Here is a 16981-nt window from a genome sequence, read left to right on the forward strand (position 1 = left end):
GGGTATACTCCTTGGGTCACATCTTCTGCTCCTAAATCTTCTAGCAAAGTACCGTCATTGCTGCTGTCGTTGCCACTACCCGTGCTTTATAATCTCGGAAGCGACACTCCTGCAGATTCGCCTTCAGACTGTAAACTTCCTCCTCCGTCTCAGTCTTAAGTATTGAAAAACTTACGTCGTCCGCTTCTGATCTGGTTGTAGTTCTGAAGAAGATTTGGTAAAAGCGGGTCTTAATAGGAGCCGTATAACATCCATTTGTTCAGGACTTCGGAACTCTTTGTTAGGCTGTTCCGATCAGCGTCTGTAAAAACTCTGATTTCGGACTTACTGGTCGTTGTGAAGGTCTTGAGGATGATTTAGTCCCTCTTAAAGCTGCATGTTGTCATCTGCGTGTCAATATTGCTATATCGCCCAACATTCCTCCTTAGCCTCTGTTACCTTCTTTCTCACCTCCATGTTCATTTTCTGGTATTCTGTCCTAGATTCAGGCTGGTGAATTTCTTATGCCTCAGCTCTCTTCTTTTATCACAGAGGTCCCATGGTTTGTTCTTTATTCTGCCTCTCCCAAGAACTTCTTCGGCCAATGACAGCTTGATTGTGAAGAGCACTTAGTCATAGTCATTCCCGATGTCTGCGCCAACAAACATTCTTGTGTTTGCATTGTTTTTGCTGGACTTGAACCATTACGTTGCCAGTATGATATCGAACTGGTTGTGTGCTTGCCCGATTGGAGCACGTCATGTTGATGTGCCGGATGTTATGTGTGGTTGCATCGTGTTATCCCGCGTATACCTGCAGGACGGTGATGTTGGGATGTCTCGCTGAGAAGCGTATCAAAATGAGCCTGCTGTAAGATGTGGTACAATTGATGCCGCTGTTGACTCCTTCATTAGAATATAAGCAAAGATGTGTCGAGCTGTGTCGATGTTTATAATCCATCCTGTTGAAACGTGGACCTTGCCAAACGCATAGTATTCTGACGTTGCATGTTCCTATGGTTGTTCCCTTTATAGGAAGGTTGATCGGTGTATTTGCTCCAGTATTTTACTTGTCATATCCACCATGGTGACTGGGAATGGAATGCGCGGTCGTTGATATTACACGCCCAACCGATCCGTCTTGGTCTTTCGTTGTTTTGTCATCATGATTTCCTCTCAATAGCATTGATTCAATCTTAACGGCGCCCATCCCTCTTCAAGAAATTGGAGCTGTTCGTACGAAAGTTGCCATAACTAACATTATTAGAAAGATGTAATAATTTTTATTAAGCGTTTATTTAAAGCCCAGCGGGCATATCGTGAAATGATAAGTCTTTGTGGTCCTCGAGCTACATTTTGTTTTACTAAACTAAACGTAATTCGAAGAGGTTTTTAAAATTTGAAAGTATACATAAAATCATATCCCTTACATCTTTTGGCATGCATCCCGCGCGGAATCCATGAGAGGCGTCGAAGTCAAAAACTTCCATCACGTAGCAAGCCTGAAAAAACACGTTTGTAAATTGCTTGTGTAACTGTTCGAAAATTTGTAAATCGCATTTATTCAAATGACATTGGACAGTGTATTATACCATAATATTACATATCAGCGTGAAATGAGACTTCTCATTATGTTGACCATTTATACTTAGCCCTTATAACCGTTTTAAAATTAAAAACTACAGATCCGTGCATGAGCAAACACAAAATCAAAGTATGCTTCACACAAGCTTACAGAATGTTATACGCAAACGCAGAATTTACTTCATGAAAGAAGTATTTATAACACAAAAGAAGATATAGCTACACACACGCGGAATGCACTAATATTAAACCACGGTTTTGCACGTGTTTCACATACCTCGCTTACTTGACACATGGTCGTCGCCCTGCATTCCGACAAGCTCCTCACTAGGGTGGGGCACGAGTAACACTGCACCGCTAAAATTCAAAGAATTATGTTGTTGTAGCATTTGAAATTGTTTTATTTAAGAAATTATTTCAGGACCAGCTATCTCAATTGGTAGAGCGCTGGACAAAAAAAACGGCTACATAACGTGTGTTGACTTTGGTAATACAGTCCTGTGTACGTCCATTCTCCTCCTTCCTCTTATTCAAATTCGGAAGTTGTCAGCTACGGGCATCATCACTGAATACTTGTTAAACGAGATAACCAGATTACATGAAATACAATTGCTAATTGATGGCTTTAATGTAGATACAATTCTTTTAAATTGTCGCTCAAGCTGGTCATAAAATCCGTTCTATTGACATACATCATTTAACGACACAGGGGCCCGAGTAACCAGAATGTTTCAGTCGCTCCCAACATTTTCACTCTTCATAAAACATTTAAAAAAATCCAATTTTACATCCAGACATTTATTTCCAGTATACTCAAATTATTCCTTCCGGTTATGCATTATTTGTCTTATTCTTGTAAAAGATGTCCCGTTTACCGAATATCATAGCATATAGACATGTTTTACGCTAGAACTCCAAGTGCGACTGCAAGAGAGCAGATATTTATATATTTAGGGAGCTCATATATTGAGTCAAGTTGCATTTTACATTTAAAAGGAAAAATTTTTTTATACAATTTGTCTCAATTTGTGAAACTTCTTTCATAAAACTAAGCTACGCAAATGGATTGCTACATGCAGAACGTGTGTCTCTTGCAACCAAGTCGTGGGTCGTAGTAAAATGAAATAAGTTATATGCTTTCCAAACATTAATAGTGTTACGTCATCGCTCGTGCAACCACGAATTTGAGTTTGACAGCATTCTATCTGTCGATCAATTCTTCTCCATTATAAATTTATAATATCAGAAAATCAGCACTCAAGCAGCCGACAGCACGCTGTCCACGTGTAGGATTGATACAATTACTGCACAAGCAACATATCAATACATCCCTACAAACGAAGCGCTGTACAGTATACAGTATAAGCAATTTATGTTTCATTTAGAGAGAATGTATGCTACATTTTCTTAAATGTACGCTACATTTTCTTAAAATGCACCACACATGAATTGTCTCACCAACAGAAAAGATCTTAACGTTCTCTGCGCTTCTAAGTTTGAAAACAGCAATCAAATATTATAAAGCCCACGCTTTCCACGTGGATAACGCGTCATTGTATATCAAATATAGTTTTTGCACTCTTAATTAAGTTATGCAAAAACAAACATGTAGATTAATGACGTCCTCAAACTATACTTATTTATATGTAAATACAAGTTATATCGCGATCCGGTTATTTCGTGATCGCAATCGGGTGTATATCTCGCGAATAATGTAATGGATCTGAAGTGTACGTGAAAATTAGGGCGGACAAAAACTGAAATAAAATAAAGATAATGCAAAACAGTGCTGTGGTAAAATAGCTCTAAAAGTAGAGTAGATTTTGTTTTAAAATATGTAGAAAAAATTGACACGCGAAAGAGGTGTCAATCTTCTGCACCAACCCACTTTCTTTGCGTTTTGCGTCCAGGGGATAGGCCTGATGTGAGAACGAAGTACAATTTTAGTCCCCTTTAAAAACGTCATTACCCAGTTGCTCGAAATACCGTTCAGGTAATGTAACCTTCCTTAGAGAATCCTAACGCTGCGTACCTAAATCAGCCATTATCTTCATCTTGCTCACACAGTTTTATTTACGTAGCGATAAGACTTTAACGACTGTGATAAATCCCACAAACCATTCTAAAACTACACTTCCTTTTCCTGTTATCCAAAATGGCCGCCAACAATGAAGAATTTTTTTCTTGAAATAAAAAAGAAACGGAATTTTAATTTTAGTCATTGTGAAATTCATTAGTTGGAAAGAGCTTGTTTAAAAAGAGAAAATGTGTCATATTAAACAATATTTTTTTAACATGGTAAGCAACCAAATAAAAAAAAAGATACTTGGCAGAGAATAGCAGAAGAGAATTAAGCATGAGGGGACTCTATGTGATTAGCAGAGATATGCAGGATTAAATGGCATAACCTGAAAAGGGACAAAAAGGCATTAATCACAAATGGAATAAAAACTTAATAATAGGAAAACTGATGAAGTTACTTTTCCAGATACAACTATTGTCAACGACCAGAATTCGAAAATATCTGAATTACAGAAATATTCGGAATAATTCTGTGGAATTAAATGAGGAACGGACAGTGAAGATGCTGGTTTGCAACCACGGGCAAACAGTTATACTAACGATTTAATGAGGAATTATGACTATAAGTATTAAAATAAAATTAAAAAATAAATTAAAATCTCAAAAACTCAGTATTGCGCCATTTGTAAAAGAATTTCTACTTTTCCACTGTTATGGGCTATGTTATAGGTTACACATAATACATTTGTTTAGATGGTCTTCACTTTCTTTCAAATATGCCAGTTGCGCCAACTGTGAGATCATTACAATATATTTACTGCTTGTCTTTACTGCTACAAAAACCACACACAAAAACTGCGATGATTCTTATATGTCTGTCATAAAAAAACGGCCACTTCTTTTTAAAAAAATTACTACAAGTATTACTTCTAAAACTTATTGTAGATTCTACTGTTACAACTATTAAATTTCCCAGTATAACGACCGTTTCGACTATTAACATGCTACAAGTAATTATACCCAATGTTTTTAATATTTCCATTTCTTTTGTTTTACAAAAAATCACTCACGGTTTAAACTCAGAAAATAGGATGACATGTTTGTTGTGCGTATTGAACTTTGTTTATATTTATCAAATAACTAAATATAAGTTATTATACACTTAATATGCTTATAAAAATGAGTTCGGATTCTGCAAACAAAAGTATGTACAAATAATACATCATATGATAAAACTGTATTTATTTCCTAATTTTCAGATGATACTAGTATATGTATATGCAATTACAGAACAAAAGCATTGAGTTTACCTGGAACATCACAGATAGCTTGGGTATTAATGCGATGGAAACCTTTCCGGTTTTTATACGAAGCCACATCATAATGCGGCACCTGTATGCAGATGTTTCTACCATTTATGCAGTCAAATATATTCGGGAATCAAGCGACTGTATACACTTTTTGCTGAACTCTTTTTCTCCGCTGGTGATTGCCACACAACGAATTTGTGAAACTGTTTATGGCGACCATGCTTCCTACTGTTCATTTATAGAATACTGGAGTGTCAACGATGTCAGAATATTGTGAACAAAACAATCTCAACGAATGTACGGATATACGACTAAGACTTAACAATACATTCAGTAACTTGTCCCAAAACTAAATGCATGAAATTTATAGGAAGACATATAATTTTTCTTGTTCCATCTTACCACGGGTCATATCATTAGCACATTGTTCGTGTTATGTCTTGTGAAAGCTCGGAATGGAAATCATGGGAAGCACTGTATGCAAAAAGCAAGTGAACACATAGTAATATAAGATGAACTAAATCTTTTCCAGAAACGAAAGCAGCAATTTATATTGATATAAGTGTCGTACTTAAGGGCATATGTTATAGGTATCCAATCTCTTTTCATCTAGGTATCCAATCTCTTTTCATCATGTACACGTTGTGAAGGATCCCGGTAGTTCGCGGATAAAACTATATTTCATAAAAATTTAATTTATTCAAGCTTTACTAAAAAGTTCACTGTTTTATGACCGCGCATTAGTTGTATGTATCAAACTAAGTATATGTGTATACATTTTTATTATATTAAGTCGTATGTTTTTAGCTATATTATTTTTCTGTTTTTTTTTTTAAACACGAATCCTGTTTCAGTCGAGTCTTGATATCCGTTGGTGCAATATGTACATTTGTATTCTTATAAGAATATATTTTCAACATTTACTGTCTGGAATTCAAGATCGCAAACAAGTGTATGTGTTCACCTACTTACGGCATCTTCCACAGAATCGTTTGCAGGCGAGCTCAGCGAGACTGTCGTCGCGGCAGAGGTCTGGTTTGCTTTGTTGCATCTTTTGACAAGCAAGCGTGTCGATGTCCTCACACGGCTTTGTTGTCGACGCCAGCGTTGTCGTCGTCGGTGGCAGCGTGGGGCCTGAATCACATATATCCAAGGTCGGTTTGTGTGTTCTTGTTTCGAATATTATACGAAACAATAATATCGTATCAATTTCTCCTTAACATGTACATAAGCCGTTTAATTAACTTATAATTAATATATGAATATATTATAATATGAACATTGTCACTTTTTATTTTATCGTCAGTATAAGCATGTATTGCCATTATGATGTATCCTTTACAGTTTTGCAGTAAGCAATTATCAAATCATTTCTCACAATGAACGTAAATAGTAAATATTTAGAGAAAAAAAACAGACACTTGATTAAAATTGCACTGTGAAATACAAGTAAGGCTTATCTTGTTTAAACAAACGTGCATTTCAAAAGAAACGCAAAGTGTTATGTACGAGTTATCCTACATTTGCCACAGTATGCGGGGCACACCGAGTCAGCAAGTGCCATTTCACAGAGGCCCGGTTGCGATGCATGCATGCTCGCGCACGCCTGAGTGTCCAAGTCTGCGCATGCGTCCTGGCTATGGACGGTGGATATCATCAACATAATACAGCAGGTAATCAAGAACGACGACGACATACTGCCTGTTGTTGTTGCTGAAGAAACAAAAAAAACGCCAAATTCGCTCTTGAGATTGTCATGTCAAACAAACTGTTTATCGTTAAGTGGTCGAAACTGTGAAAGTTCCGATTCATAACGTGAACGTATGAGCGGTTTTAATGAAGAAAAAAAATATTACTCGCTTTAAAGTAAGCGTAACTTTATGGAAAACGACCGATTGACAAATTAGGAAAACGCGGATTTATCTATCGAGGTGGAGCTTTAGCGACTATATTGTCCAACTATTGTCATTTGTTATTCCCCGCCAACGGCTCCGTCTACACTAAGAAGAAAACGTCAAATCGACTATACGCTGGGAATGTTCTCCGCGGCAAAGTTTTGTAAGGGCGCTGTAGTCACGAACATAAATATGACGACAATAAACTCAACCACAAGTCACAGCCATGAGGGAGATCAGTTTCACGTCGAAGCGATGAAGCTGCGTGAAGACAAACGAAATAAAGAATGTATTGGGAAGCCTGTGTCCGCCTCTGTTATTTTTGCGATGATGAATAAAAAAGAACCACGACTTTGATTTTCCTAATGCACTGGCCGGCGCACAATTTGATATTTTATATATATTATATATTTTATATAAACACCCTACTTGTTATTCATACTAAGTAATCATGAATATCGTAGTTCTTATCATACCAAGTAATAATAAAAATCTTAGTTCTAACATATATAATTGACGTCAAATGGGTGTAAAATAAGATTTCAATTCGGAAATATTTTAATTAGTCAATATTAAGTATAATGTTACCTACTGAAGTCACTATTACAAAAAATAAATATCTCGGATAACCGACAACAAAATACAAATGTCGGAAATGACATTCGGAAATGACCGATTTCGGATTAAAAATTCATAAATAATCGTTGGTACTTGAATTCGTGGCTCAGATTTCACGGGAGGGTTTCTGTCCGTTCCCGTTTTTTCATGGGAGGGTTTTTGTCCTCCCCCGTTTTTTTCATGGGTGGGTTTTTGTCCGTCCCAGTTCAATCATGGGAGGGTTTTCGTCCGGCCCCTATAACACTGACGTGAGGGTTTTTATCCGGGAGGGTTTTTGTGCGGCATTCGTTTTTTCAAACATCTACCACGCATAATAGTCTTCTCCACCTTGTTTATCATAGCCTGAATGGCTTCCTACATCAAAAACAAAACACACTCAAGAACTCTTTGTTTGTTATCAGTAACTATAATCAGTATTAACACCTCTATTGATCGATATGTACATCACAGGACAAGTATCTTTAAATTGTTTTGCGATATTTACAATTTGCAAATTTTTCGACCACCTTTATTAATTTCACGCGTCTTTAATCCGCTATTCACAACTTGTTGACACTAGGTCTGAGGTGCGATAAACCAACCCTGAGCGGTTTAGAGAGGAACAATTACGTATGGAATAACCTAATTTTGATCCAAAGAATGACCGGTATTCGGAATTTAGGGGATTTCGGTCTTGAGGAGATATTTTACGCATGGTTTTATAGGAAAAAAAATTGGGACCGGACATTTTGTCCGGTTTAGAGAGGATTCCGGTATAGAGAGGATCCGGTTTAGAGGGTTTCTACTGTACGTTGTCCGTCAGTTCTTTCCTTATTCCGTAAGTCCGTCTGTCTGTCACAAACAATTCGGAGCTGTATCTCAAAATCTGCACAAGATATCAACTTCATGCGTGTATAGATGTCAATGAGGAGAAGTGCCTTTCACAAGAACTAAAACCCTACAGTTTCTTGAGTTAGAGGTATTGTCCCCTGTTGTTTTTGTACGATGTAAGTTTTCAGGGCTGTATGACAGTTACGCTTCAAGATTTCAGCATTATACTTTATGGGTATATATATATCAATGATGAGAATTGTAATGCATAAAAACAATTACCTAAACTTTTTTTAGAAGTATGCCGTATATCAAGGGATTTGCATCCATCCATAAACAAAATTTACTTCGGGGTGTATATCATCTTAATGAATCTGTATGCTATTATTTATATGACTGTAAGTCTTGAATTTAAGCAATTAATTTTTCTAAGGAACATGGTTATCGTTAAAAATATCTGGACATACTTAGAGATTTCAATCTGTTGTTTAACGTGTTGTATAACAACCATGTTGGGTTCTGACATCAGACAATACAACCAAAGCATTTTGGTAAAAAAATGTGAACGAAAATAAACAATCACATACCACGACCGTCCTTTGTTAAATATTCCAGACTTTGAGATCGCTACGTGTACGTTTGTTACGGATTTAGATGGATGCTATGGCACTAAAGATAAGACGGCACGATTTGGAAAGTGTTAAAGTCACACTGAAGGTTTGTTATCGGTAGTAAGCGACAAATACGTTAGTATTATAAGGTGTCATTCGCAACTTCAAGTTATGTTAAACGATCCAAATTAGTCCAGTGTTAACGGATCAAAATTAGTTGACTTCTAGTACATAATACATGATCATATAATATTTATAACATTGCATTAAGGAGAACAAGCCAAGGCCCGTATGCACACTGTTCATCGGCCACTTAACAACTATTTGGAATGGACGCAGAGACAAGAAATATCCTGCTAGTACATTATTACAATTTGTCTCACACTCGGTTAAGAAGGTTTGGATCCCAGTTTTATGTAAGTTTTCATTATGAAAATTAATGCACACACGTCAACAGATGTCAAAGGTACAAAGCGATTCAACTTTTTGAAGACCATAATATAATTGTAAATTAAAACTTTGAGAAAGTGGTCAAAAACGTACCGTGAATATCTCACAGACGCTTTAAGCAGGACTATACGTCTGAAAGTCAGATACGATGTAGGTATCTGACAAGAGATTTCAGTGCAAGTTTCGAATGCTAATTGATTATCAATTTGACCCATAAGTGCGATTTTTACCTACAAAGTTTGGAAAACAAACACGTGTATTTGTATATTGAATAAACGAAATCTGAATGCACTCTATTAACAGATACATGCATTTTCGTTCCAATAAATTTTAAACTAGTCGTTACGCATTCAACAAGATGATAAAACGAAGGGTAAACGAATACATTCACGTATCTACCTCTTATCACAGTCAAATGTCATTAGATCTCTATATGAGGTTTCATTAGAATCCATTAAATAATTTTTATTTTTTTAAATCTCAGATGACATGAAAAAAGTAATTTTTTCAACATTCAGTAAGATAGAAGGGATTGGTAATGTAAGGCAACTATATTAACAAGCCTTTCCGATTAAGTTACCAATGACAGAAGATTCTGAATAAAAAAAATAACGTTTACTACCAAAGATATCCTCTAAAACTAATACTAATGGAGATATGCTATGTGAACAAAGAGCAATAACCTTGTAAATATTGAACAAAAAGTTATGGTCCGTGTACTCTGAACGTCCTGTAGTCAGGTCAATATACGATTTGACCCCCAACAAATTGCTACAAAAGGTATTTTCACTGATTCTGGTAGGGTAGCACGTACTTTATAACATATCAAAAGTTTACCAAAATAGGACCTCCGGAAAATTGTTTTGTTTTTTCAAGATGGCCGCCATAACCTATTTATGATCAAACTATGTAACTATCCACTCAAATTTGATGTTTTTGGTGCCTATACCCAGGTTTCGGGGACCAAAGAACACTTAAAGATCATCTGACATAGTGTAAGTTTATTATGAAACACATAAATCCAACATGGCCTCGAAAAATAGCCACCGCCACAATTAGAAAGATCACAAGTCCATAACGTTTGACTCAAAGGTGATGATTTTTATGTACAACGTCATAGTTTTGGAGACAAAGAATACTTTGATTGAATTGTTGATAAAACCTACCAGTTGATTCATCACAAAATCCAATTTATGACATTCAGCTGTCCACTATCACTTGATACGCAATCTGTATCCTCGCCGATAAACGTTCACGGGCTATGGGCGGGATCATTCTACTGTTGCTTTAACAATATCAACGTCTGCATCCCCTGGTGACACAAGGGCATACCATCCCCTTTTAGTCAGAGCTGTGCTGATAAGAGCAATCATGCCTACCTTCTTTTTGTCACGAGAAAGTCCGCATTTGTGCATGATCATTCTGTTCTTTGTTAAAACTCATACTCGGGTTCACGTTTTGGTCCTCGTCTCTGGTGTGTGATATCTTTGATCTAAATCCGTAAGGACCGTCTTCGTAACCATCGAACACCGCTGTTGCTTGTCCATGAAATCTGCTAAAGACTCGGCTATTGCGTTGGGCTTGTCGCCCTTTTTTCATGGTAAACGATGAAGCAAAGAGCCACTATCAAGCACATACCAATCTGATTCATGAATACAGTTCGTCACCGCCTCGCTCGATACGTTAACAGCCGGATCTCTAATTGACTGAATGGTTTGAGGCTTGTCTGCTTTATGAGGTATGTTCTTGGCTTCAAAGAGGGCAGGAGGATGGGGACTTAGTTTATACGTCAATGTCTTCAAGGGAAAGATTTCCAGACTTTGACACAACCAGAAAACGCTGAAACAGAAGGGCAGGGTAAATAGCACGGTCTTTAGCAATCTTAACAGCGGAGCTATTCCTAAGACTTTGGTATTTGTCTTTTCTCCTAGATTTATAAACAAAGGTCGACTTTCCTATGCTATCTCTTATGATATTGTTCCAAACCTCCTGAAATGTATGTACATACACATCTGATCCAGCCACTATCAAATTGACAATGTTTTTCGAAGAGGATCAGCTGTGTAGGGTCGAGCAGGTTGTAATCTGTGTCTGCATTTCCTCGAGATCAGAAGCATCTCTTTTTATGCGCATCTCAGTTGAGTCTTTGTGTTGTGGACTTGTAGTATAGGCCAGTTTTGTGAAATCGTGCATTGCACTGTTGTACTCAGATGTTACAGGTGCAGAAAGGGCCCAGCGGTTTTGCATTACCTCGTTGTTCCCACTGCCGCTACTGAGACAACCTGTGTTCTTAAGAGACCCCATCTGGGTGCGTTTTATATAGGCTGCTCATTGGCTGCAGATAGTTATAAGCGGATCGCAGTACTAATTGAAGTACCCAGCTGCAGAAAAGACGGAAAGACAATTGGATACTGCCTGCAAAGGCATCATCCAACAACCAGTACAACCCGCCTTGATCAACATCCTTGCCTTGCTTACCATAAGGTGATAATTCAGCAATAATTGGCTTGTCTTTGTGGTTTGGGCAAGTTCGTGATTTTTCTTCTCTGTAGTAGCCTCGAGTTTGATCTTAATGTCAGAAAATGAAGCATCTGCGACACCTCGATCATAAAAATGGAAGAGTACAACTTTTCTGCCTGAACAATCAGTATCTGAATCTCGGGATCTTCCTGATATGAGCTAGCTGTGTAGGTACTTGTTAACACGAAAATGGCCCCGCAAAGCCGTCTGAACAGCTTTCCCCGTAATACTGTACACAATGGCATTTTTCCCATAAACAATCTTACGTGTGTTTAAGACCGGTCCCTTCAATGATAAATCCTATGGGCCCCAGGAAGTTCATGAGTATATGAAAACACCCTAACCTCAGAACAATACTTATCAGGCAACTACTTTGTGAAACATCAATGATGATTTCGGCAACCTTCCAATACCAGGGTTTGTCAAACGTTGACATGGTGGGAAGGTTGTGCTTCATGGCAAGGTTACAAACAGAGTCTAATGTTGACGTAATGCACGACCTATCCCCAGAATACAAATGATTATAGGCAAGAATTTGACCGACGACTGCTCAGGGTGTTGGCAAAAGTATGCATCATTCCCTGCGAATTCGGTGTTGCCTGCTTGAAGCTGAATGAGACTTCTCACAAATTGCGTCAGGGTCTCGAATACTACTTCAGTAGAAGCATGTCTTACCAACCGGTATTCCAAGATAGGAATTTTGTCTTATTTTAAGTGTTCATCTTTGTGGTCTGTTTTTGCGGAATTAGAAAATTCGTCCGCGATGGGGGGTGGTGACGGTAAGAGATGTATAGATCTATATCACTACCCAGGATATCAGGTTCCACAACATCCGGTGCATTCGACAATTACCTTCGTACGCTGTAGATGATTGATTTGAACAGCATGTCCCACTTGTAATGACAGCTTGTGAACGCACTGCTTCAATAATAGCGTGACAAACTGCCGCAACCTTGCGCCGTGTGTGTCTTTTCCATAGAATAACAAAATGGCATCTGAACGGGAATCACAGGTCTCTAAAACAAATTGGTCAGTACGTACCCAATATGCCCTGTGTCCAATTTAACCTTACAACCACAGAGTTTGCAGTTTTTATGACTTTTAGAACCTCCACTTGATTGCCTTGTGGTTCTCTTGTGTACAGAATTAAAACAGTTACTTTAATATTCAGCATGACTTTTAATGTTATTTTCACTTGTGTACTGCTGACGACTTGTTAATGTACTTTAGTGCCAGCCTCAGTTACAAGATAATACTTTCTCTTTACACTAGCTTCATTTATTCCCTTCAATCTCTTCCATTGAATAGCACCCCAGTTATTCTTTAAAATTTCATTCACCTCCTTGCATATTGGACACAAATCTTGCCAGGATGTGTCTGCACTCATTATTTAACCATTTATGACAAAAAGAGATAACTAATAGTTTGTTTAATGCTCTGATTTGAAATATCTGCAATAACACAGAAAGGGCCTAATATAATTAAATTGTTGACGCAATCTTAAAACAAAAACAAGCATGAGGCATTGTTTAGCACAAGCAGGTCTGATATGTTGGTATAATGTTGTTCTATTCTTATATTTTGTTGTTTATGACGCTTGAGCTTCAATAACGGAATACAAAGTCATACAAGGGCTACCGATTTAAAACAAAACATAAAAATATATTTATTATAAAATTGCGAAAAAGAATAATACGTTTGAGTCAGTAGTTATACACTTGTGGTGATTGTTTTTAGCGGTCATTTGGACACCATGTTGGATTTCTCTGTTACGTATTATACTTACATAATTTTTTATTAGCTTAATGTTACACCAAAGTCATCAGTGGATACTCACATATTTATCATCATTTATAGGCTTTGGCGGCCATCTTGGACGCCATCTTGAAAAAAGCAACTTTTCGGTGGTCCGTTTTGTAAACTTTTGATATGTTATAAAGGACATTCTACCCTACCAGGATCAGTCAAAATACCCTTTGTAGCAATTTTTAGGGGGTTGAGTGGTATTTTTTTCATGTATTGACCCGACTACTGTCAAATCACTGTCTTATAATATAACGTAGTAATCGAGAAAGTAAAAAGTCGTTTGCAAAACAGAAATAAATCCTTCACTTATGTTTGGTAATAAAAAAAGGACAGGGCCTAAGATCCTATGTTGCTCACCTGAACCATGTAGAAACCAACCTGTCATTTATAGATTTTGTGATGTTTGTGTAATAACTGTGGATTTTGTATCGGCAGTATGGCACATGCATAATGTGGTATGCGACAGTATTAGAACAAGTAACCACCAGAGTGGGGGCGAATTTTTACATTACGGGCAAGATTTGAACAAACTTTATATAGAATCCTTACCTTCTCGGTTTCAGAGATTAAGATTTTTAAGGTTATGTACTGTTCAAATATATATTAATCATGCGACCCTGTAGTAAGTTTTGAGCCCAGCGACGTTATTTTAAAAAACTTAGAAGAAGAAAAGTATTCAATTGTACACACCCAAATATAAACTTTCAACTCTTAGGGTTTCAGAGAAGGTTTTATCTTTTTTAAATATAAAAGTCTTCTTAAATAATTTGGCCCCTGCGGGCTTTGCAAGTTTTGAACCCATGGGCATGATTTAATTAGACAATAACCAACGGCAGAGCTGGGTCGAACGTCTATTATATGCCCGCTTCCGACATACAGGCCCAATAGTTTTTGGAAAGGCCCTAGGCCTATAATGCGGCTAGGGCCGATTATAGACGTCCGGCAAAACTCTACAGTGTGTTATCGTTAATATTGCATATTATACGCTTTCGTTTCTTCACCGAACTAGCTTAACGTACTGTGGTTTTCCTTCAATTGATTATGCCAGTTATGGCGTTTCTCGTGTGACGTATTTCTGTGACGAAACCCACTAGTTTAAGCTAGACTCTTTAGATTTTAGAGACAACAACTCGGACGTGGTGGTTTATTTAACAGTCACATATTTTTAAAGCATCGAACGAATCCAAAAGGTATTTAGGAAATCGTGTTTTTGGTAAAAATGCGTAGTATTTGATAAAAATGTTTCCAACAAATTGGAAGGGTTTGCAATAAATTTAGATAACAGGATGGACGAATAGAAAATAGAAGTGCATATAGGTGTATTTTTTGGTTCTAAGCATTGTCTTAAAGTGATATTATGGGCATTTTTTCACGGTTGAATTGCGCTGAAAAGAATTATCAGGTCAAAAAGTTAAAATGTAGTAACTGACCAATTATCTGCAATTCATCTTGCTACCAGTTTTTTTAAATAAATATATATTATATTCTATATTTTACATGACTGTACAGTCCTCTAAGCCGAGCGGAACTGTCTTTGTATTAGGATCCGAGGTAGTGTTCGAGTGTCGTATGAATAGATATGAACGAATCTGCACTAAAACTAAATTTAGATTCACATCGTACATGCATGATCAGTTGTCAAACGAAAGTACGGTTGACATTCAAATGCATTATTTTTTTCTTTCCGGGATATTGTTTTAGTATGTTGATGCTGCATTAACAAATATAAGTGTATATGAAGTGAAAACACCAAACATAAACAACGGTTGCGATAGACGTCTATATACTGTTAGATGCCCTATAATATCACTTTAAAGATGTCAATGATGTAAGCTTGTCGTTTACTAAATTGGGTTTTCATTATGACTTCTGTTCAAGCTCAAATAGTCCCATCAATCTAATCTTCAGTTCAATTTCAGTTGCATCAACATTTGAATTATCCCAATTGTGTGCTTCGCTTAATAATTGTTTGTTTAGTTGAAGCTATGCGATCCGATTCTTGTTGGATAAGATAAAACGGCCCATGGGTCGATATGATCATATCGGCCCACCAGTCGGAAATAACGGCCCGCTCGCGACTTCAATTTGTTACTACTTTGTGTAACCAGTACAAAACTTTACATGCCAAATAACAAACTTCTAAGGTCTTACGTTTTAGTTTGTACCTATTTATTATATCTCGATTGCATAGAAAATGTAAGGCTTATTTGAAACGCCCTCGATTCCGTTTCCTGTGCCTAGAACAAGTACTTAGTGTCTATGGGGGAAATCTAAAGAACGCTTCCACAGTGGGGATCGAACCAGTGACCCCCCCCCCCCCCGATCACTAGGCGGACTTTTCTAACGTTTTAAGATAAGATTTTGAAAGTTTTAATTAAATGCATGTACGAAAAACAAGTATCCCTAAAGCTAAGGTTTTCACTCCAGAGGCATGATCTGTACACACTTGAGGATCACTGAATGATGTTAAACTAAAAAAAGCGAATTCATGACCTTAGCGGGTTAAGATAAGATTTTTGAAGTTATTTATTACTATATAAGTTTATATAATTCATGTGATCAATGAGGCGCGGTCAGTTTCACCTCAGAAAGATGGTTTGAACAAACTTATTAGATTACCACAAGACGGTTTCACACAACAAATATTAAACACTTGACCCTTGCGGTTTCAGAGAAGACTATAGCATATATATCTCTTCTTGAGGCTGGGCATTTGATAAAATATGACATTAGGCTAAACAATATTGTATAGTATAGAATACATAAAATACGACTGAATACAGTGACTGGTAAAAAAAAATATAATAAAATAAACGAAGTATTGAGCACTATTTTATCTGTTTTTTTTTTAAATATTTATATCTCGATTAACAATATTAATGCGAGTAACTCTGGATACTCGAAAGGGTACGTGGCCACCAGGTGGCGGAGCAGTTTTCCTTACATGGCTATATTAAACTCTTTGCGAACACTCTATACGTCTTATTGTATGTCAAATTTTCAGACAATTTGCTCATAACATTTGTTTTCATGATATCTCGACCGAGTTAAACAGTGGTTCCCGTCCGTTCAAAAACATCGGAACAAATTCGCGGGGTAGATTTCCTTATATGGCTTTTGTGAAACCTTGTGAACACACGTTTCTTTCCCAATCAGCATAAAACTTTAATCAAATCATGTGTTTACCCGATATCTCAGTCGCGTTCTAAAATGGGTCTGGGTAAAAAGCAAGGTGGAAAAGAACATTTATCATACAAACATCACTAAAGCAGTTTGAAACTAGAAGTAGCGCGGCAGAGGCCGACGCGTATCCCCACGCCGCATAGATGTTATATTAAAAGGCAATTTTGGGTGGGCAAGGCCTATGTTGGTGGGGC

General features: G+C 37.1%; 1 protein-coding gene across 7 annotated transcripts in view; it reads right to left on the bottom strand.

Annotated features, from left to right (window-relative positions):
• The window catches only part of LOC127881935 (uncharacterized), a 66071-nt gene extending 56676 nt beyond the window's left edge, over positions 1–9395 (bottom strand). For 3 of the 7 annotated variants that reach the window (XM_052430170.1, XM_052430169.1, XM_052430174.1), the window contains exons 1-5: positions 8805–8963; positions 6416–6607; positions 5867–6028; positions 1840–1919; positions 1409–1480 (exon numbers count right to left, since the gene is read on the bottom strand). In XM_052430170.1, the coding sequence (XP_052286130.1) occupies positions 1409–1480; positions 1840–1919; positions 5867–6028; positions 6416–6590 (489 nt within the window). In that variant the 5' untranslated portion in view covers positions 6591–6607; positions 8805–8963. Of the gene's footprint in view, positions 1–1408; positions 1481–1839; positions 1920–5866; positions 6029–6415; positions 6608–8804; positions 8964–9371 lie in introns of those variants that run through there. The other 4 variants (XM_052430175.1, XM_052430172.1, XM_052430173.1 and 1 more) reach the window with 3 other exon arrangements.
• Positions 9396–16981: the final 7586 nt, after the last annotated feature.

The sequence above is a fragment of the Dreissena polymorpha genome, chromosome 5 (assembly GCF_020536995.1).
Source record: "Dreissena polymorpha isolate Duluth1 chromosome 5, UMN_Dpol_1.0, whole genome shotgun sequence".
NCBI classification, from domain to species: domain Eukaryota; kingdom Metazoa; phylum Mollusca; class Bivalvia; order Myida; family Dreissenidae; genus Dreissena; species Dreissena polymorpha.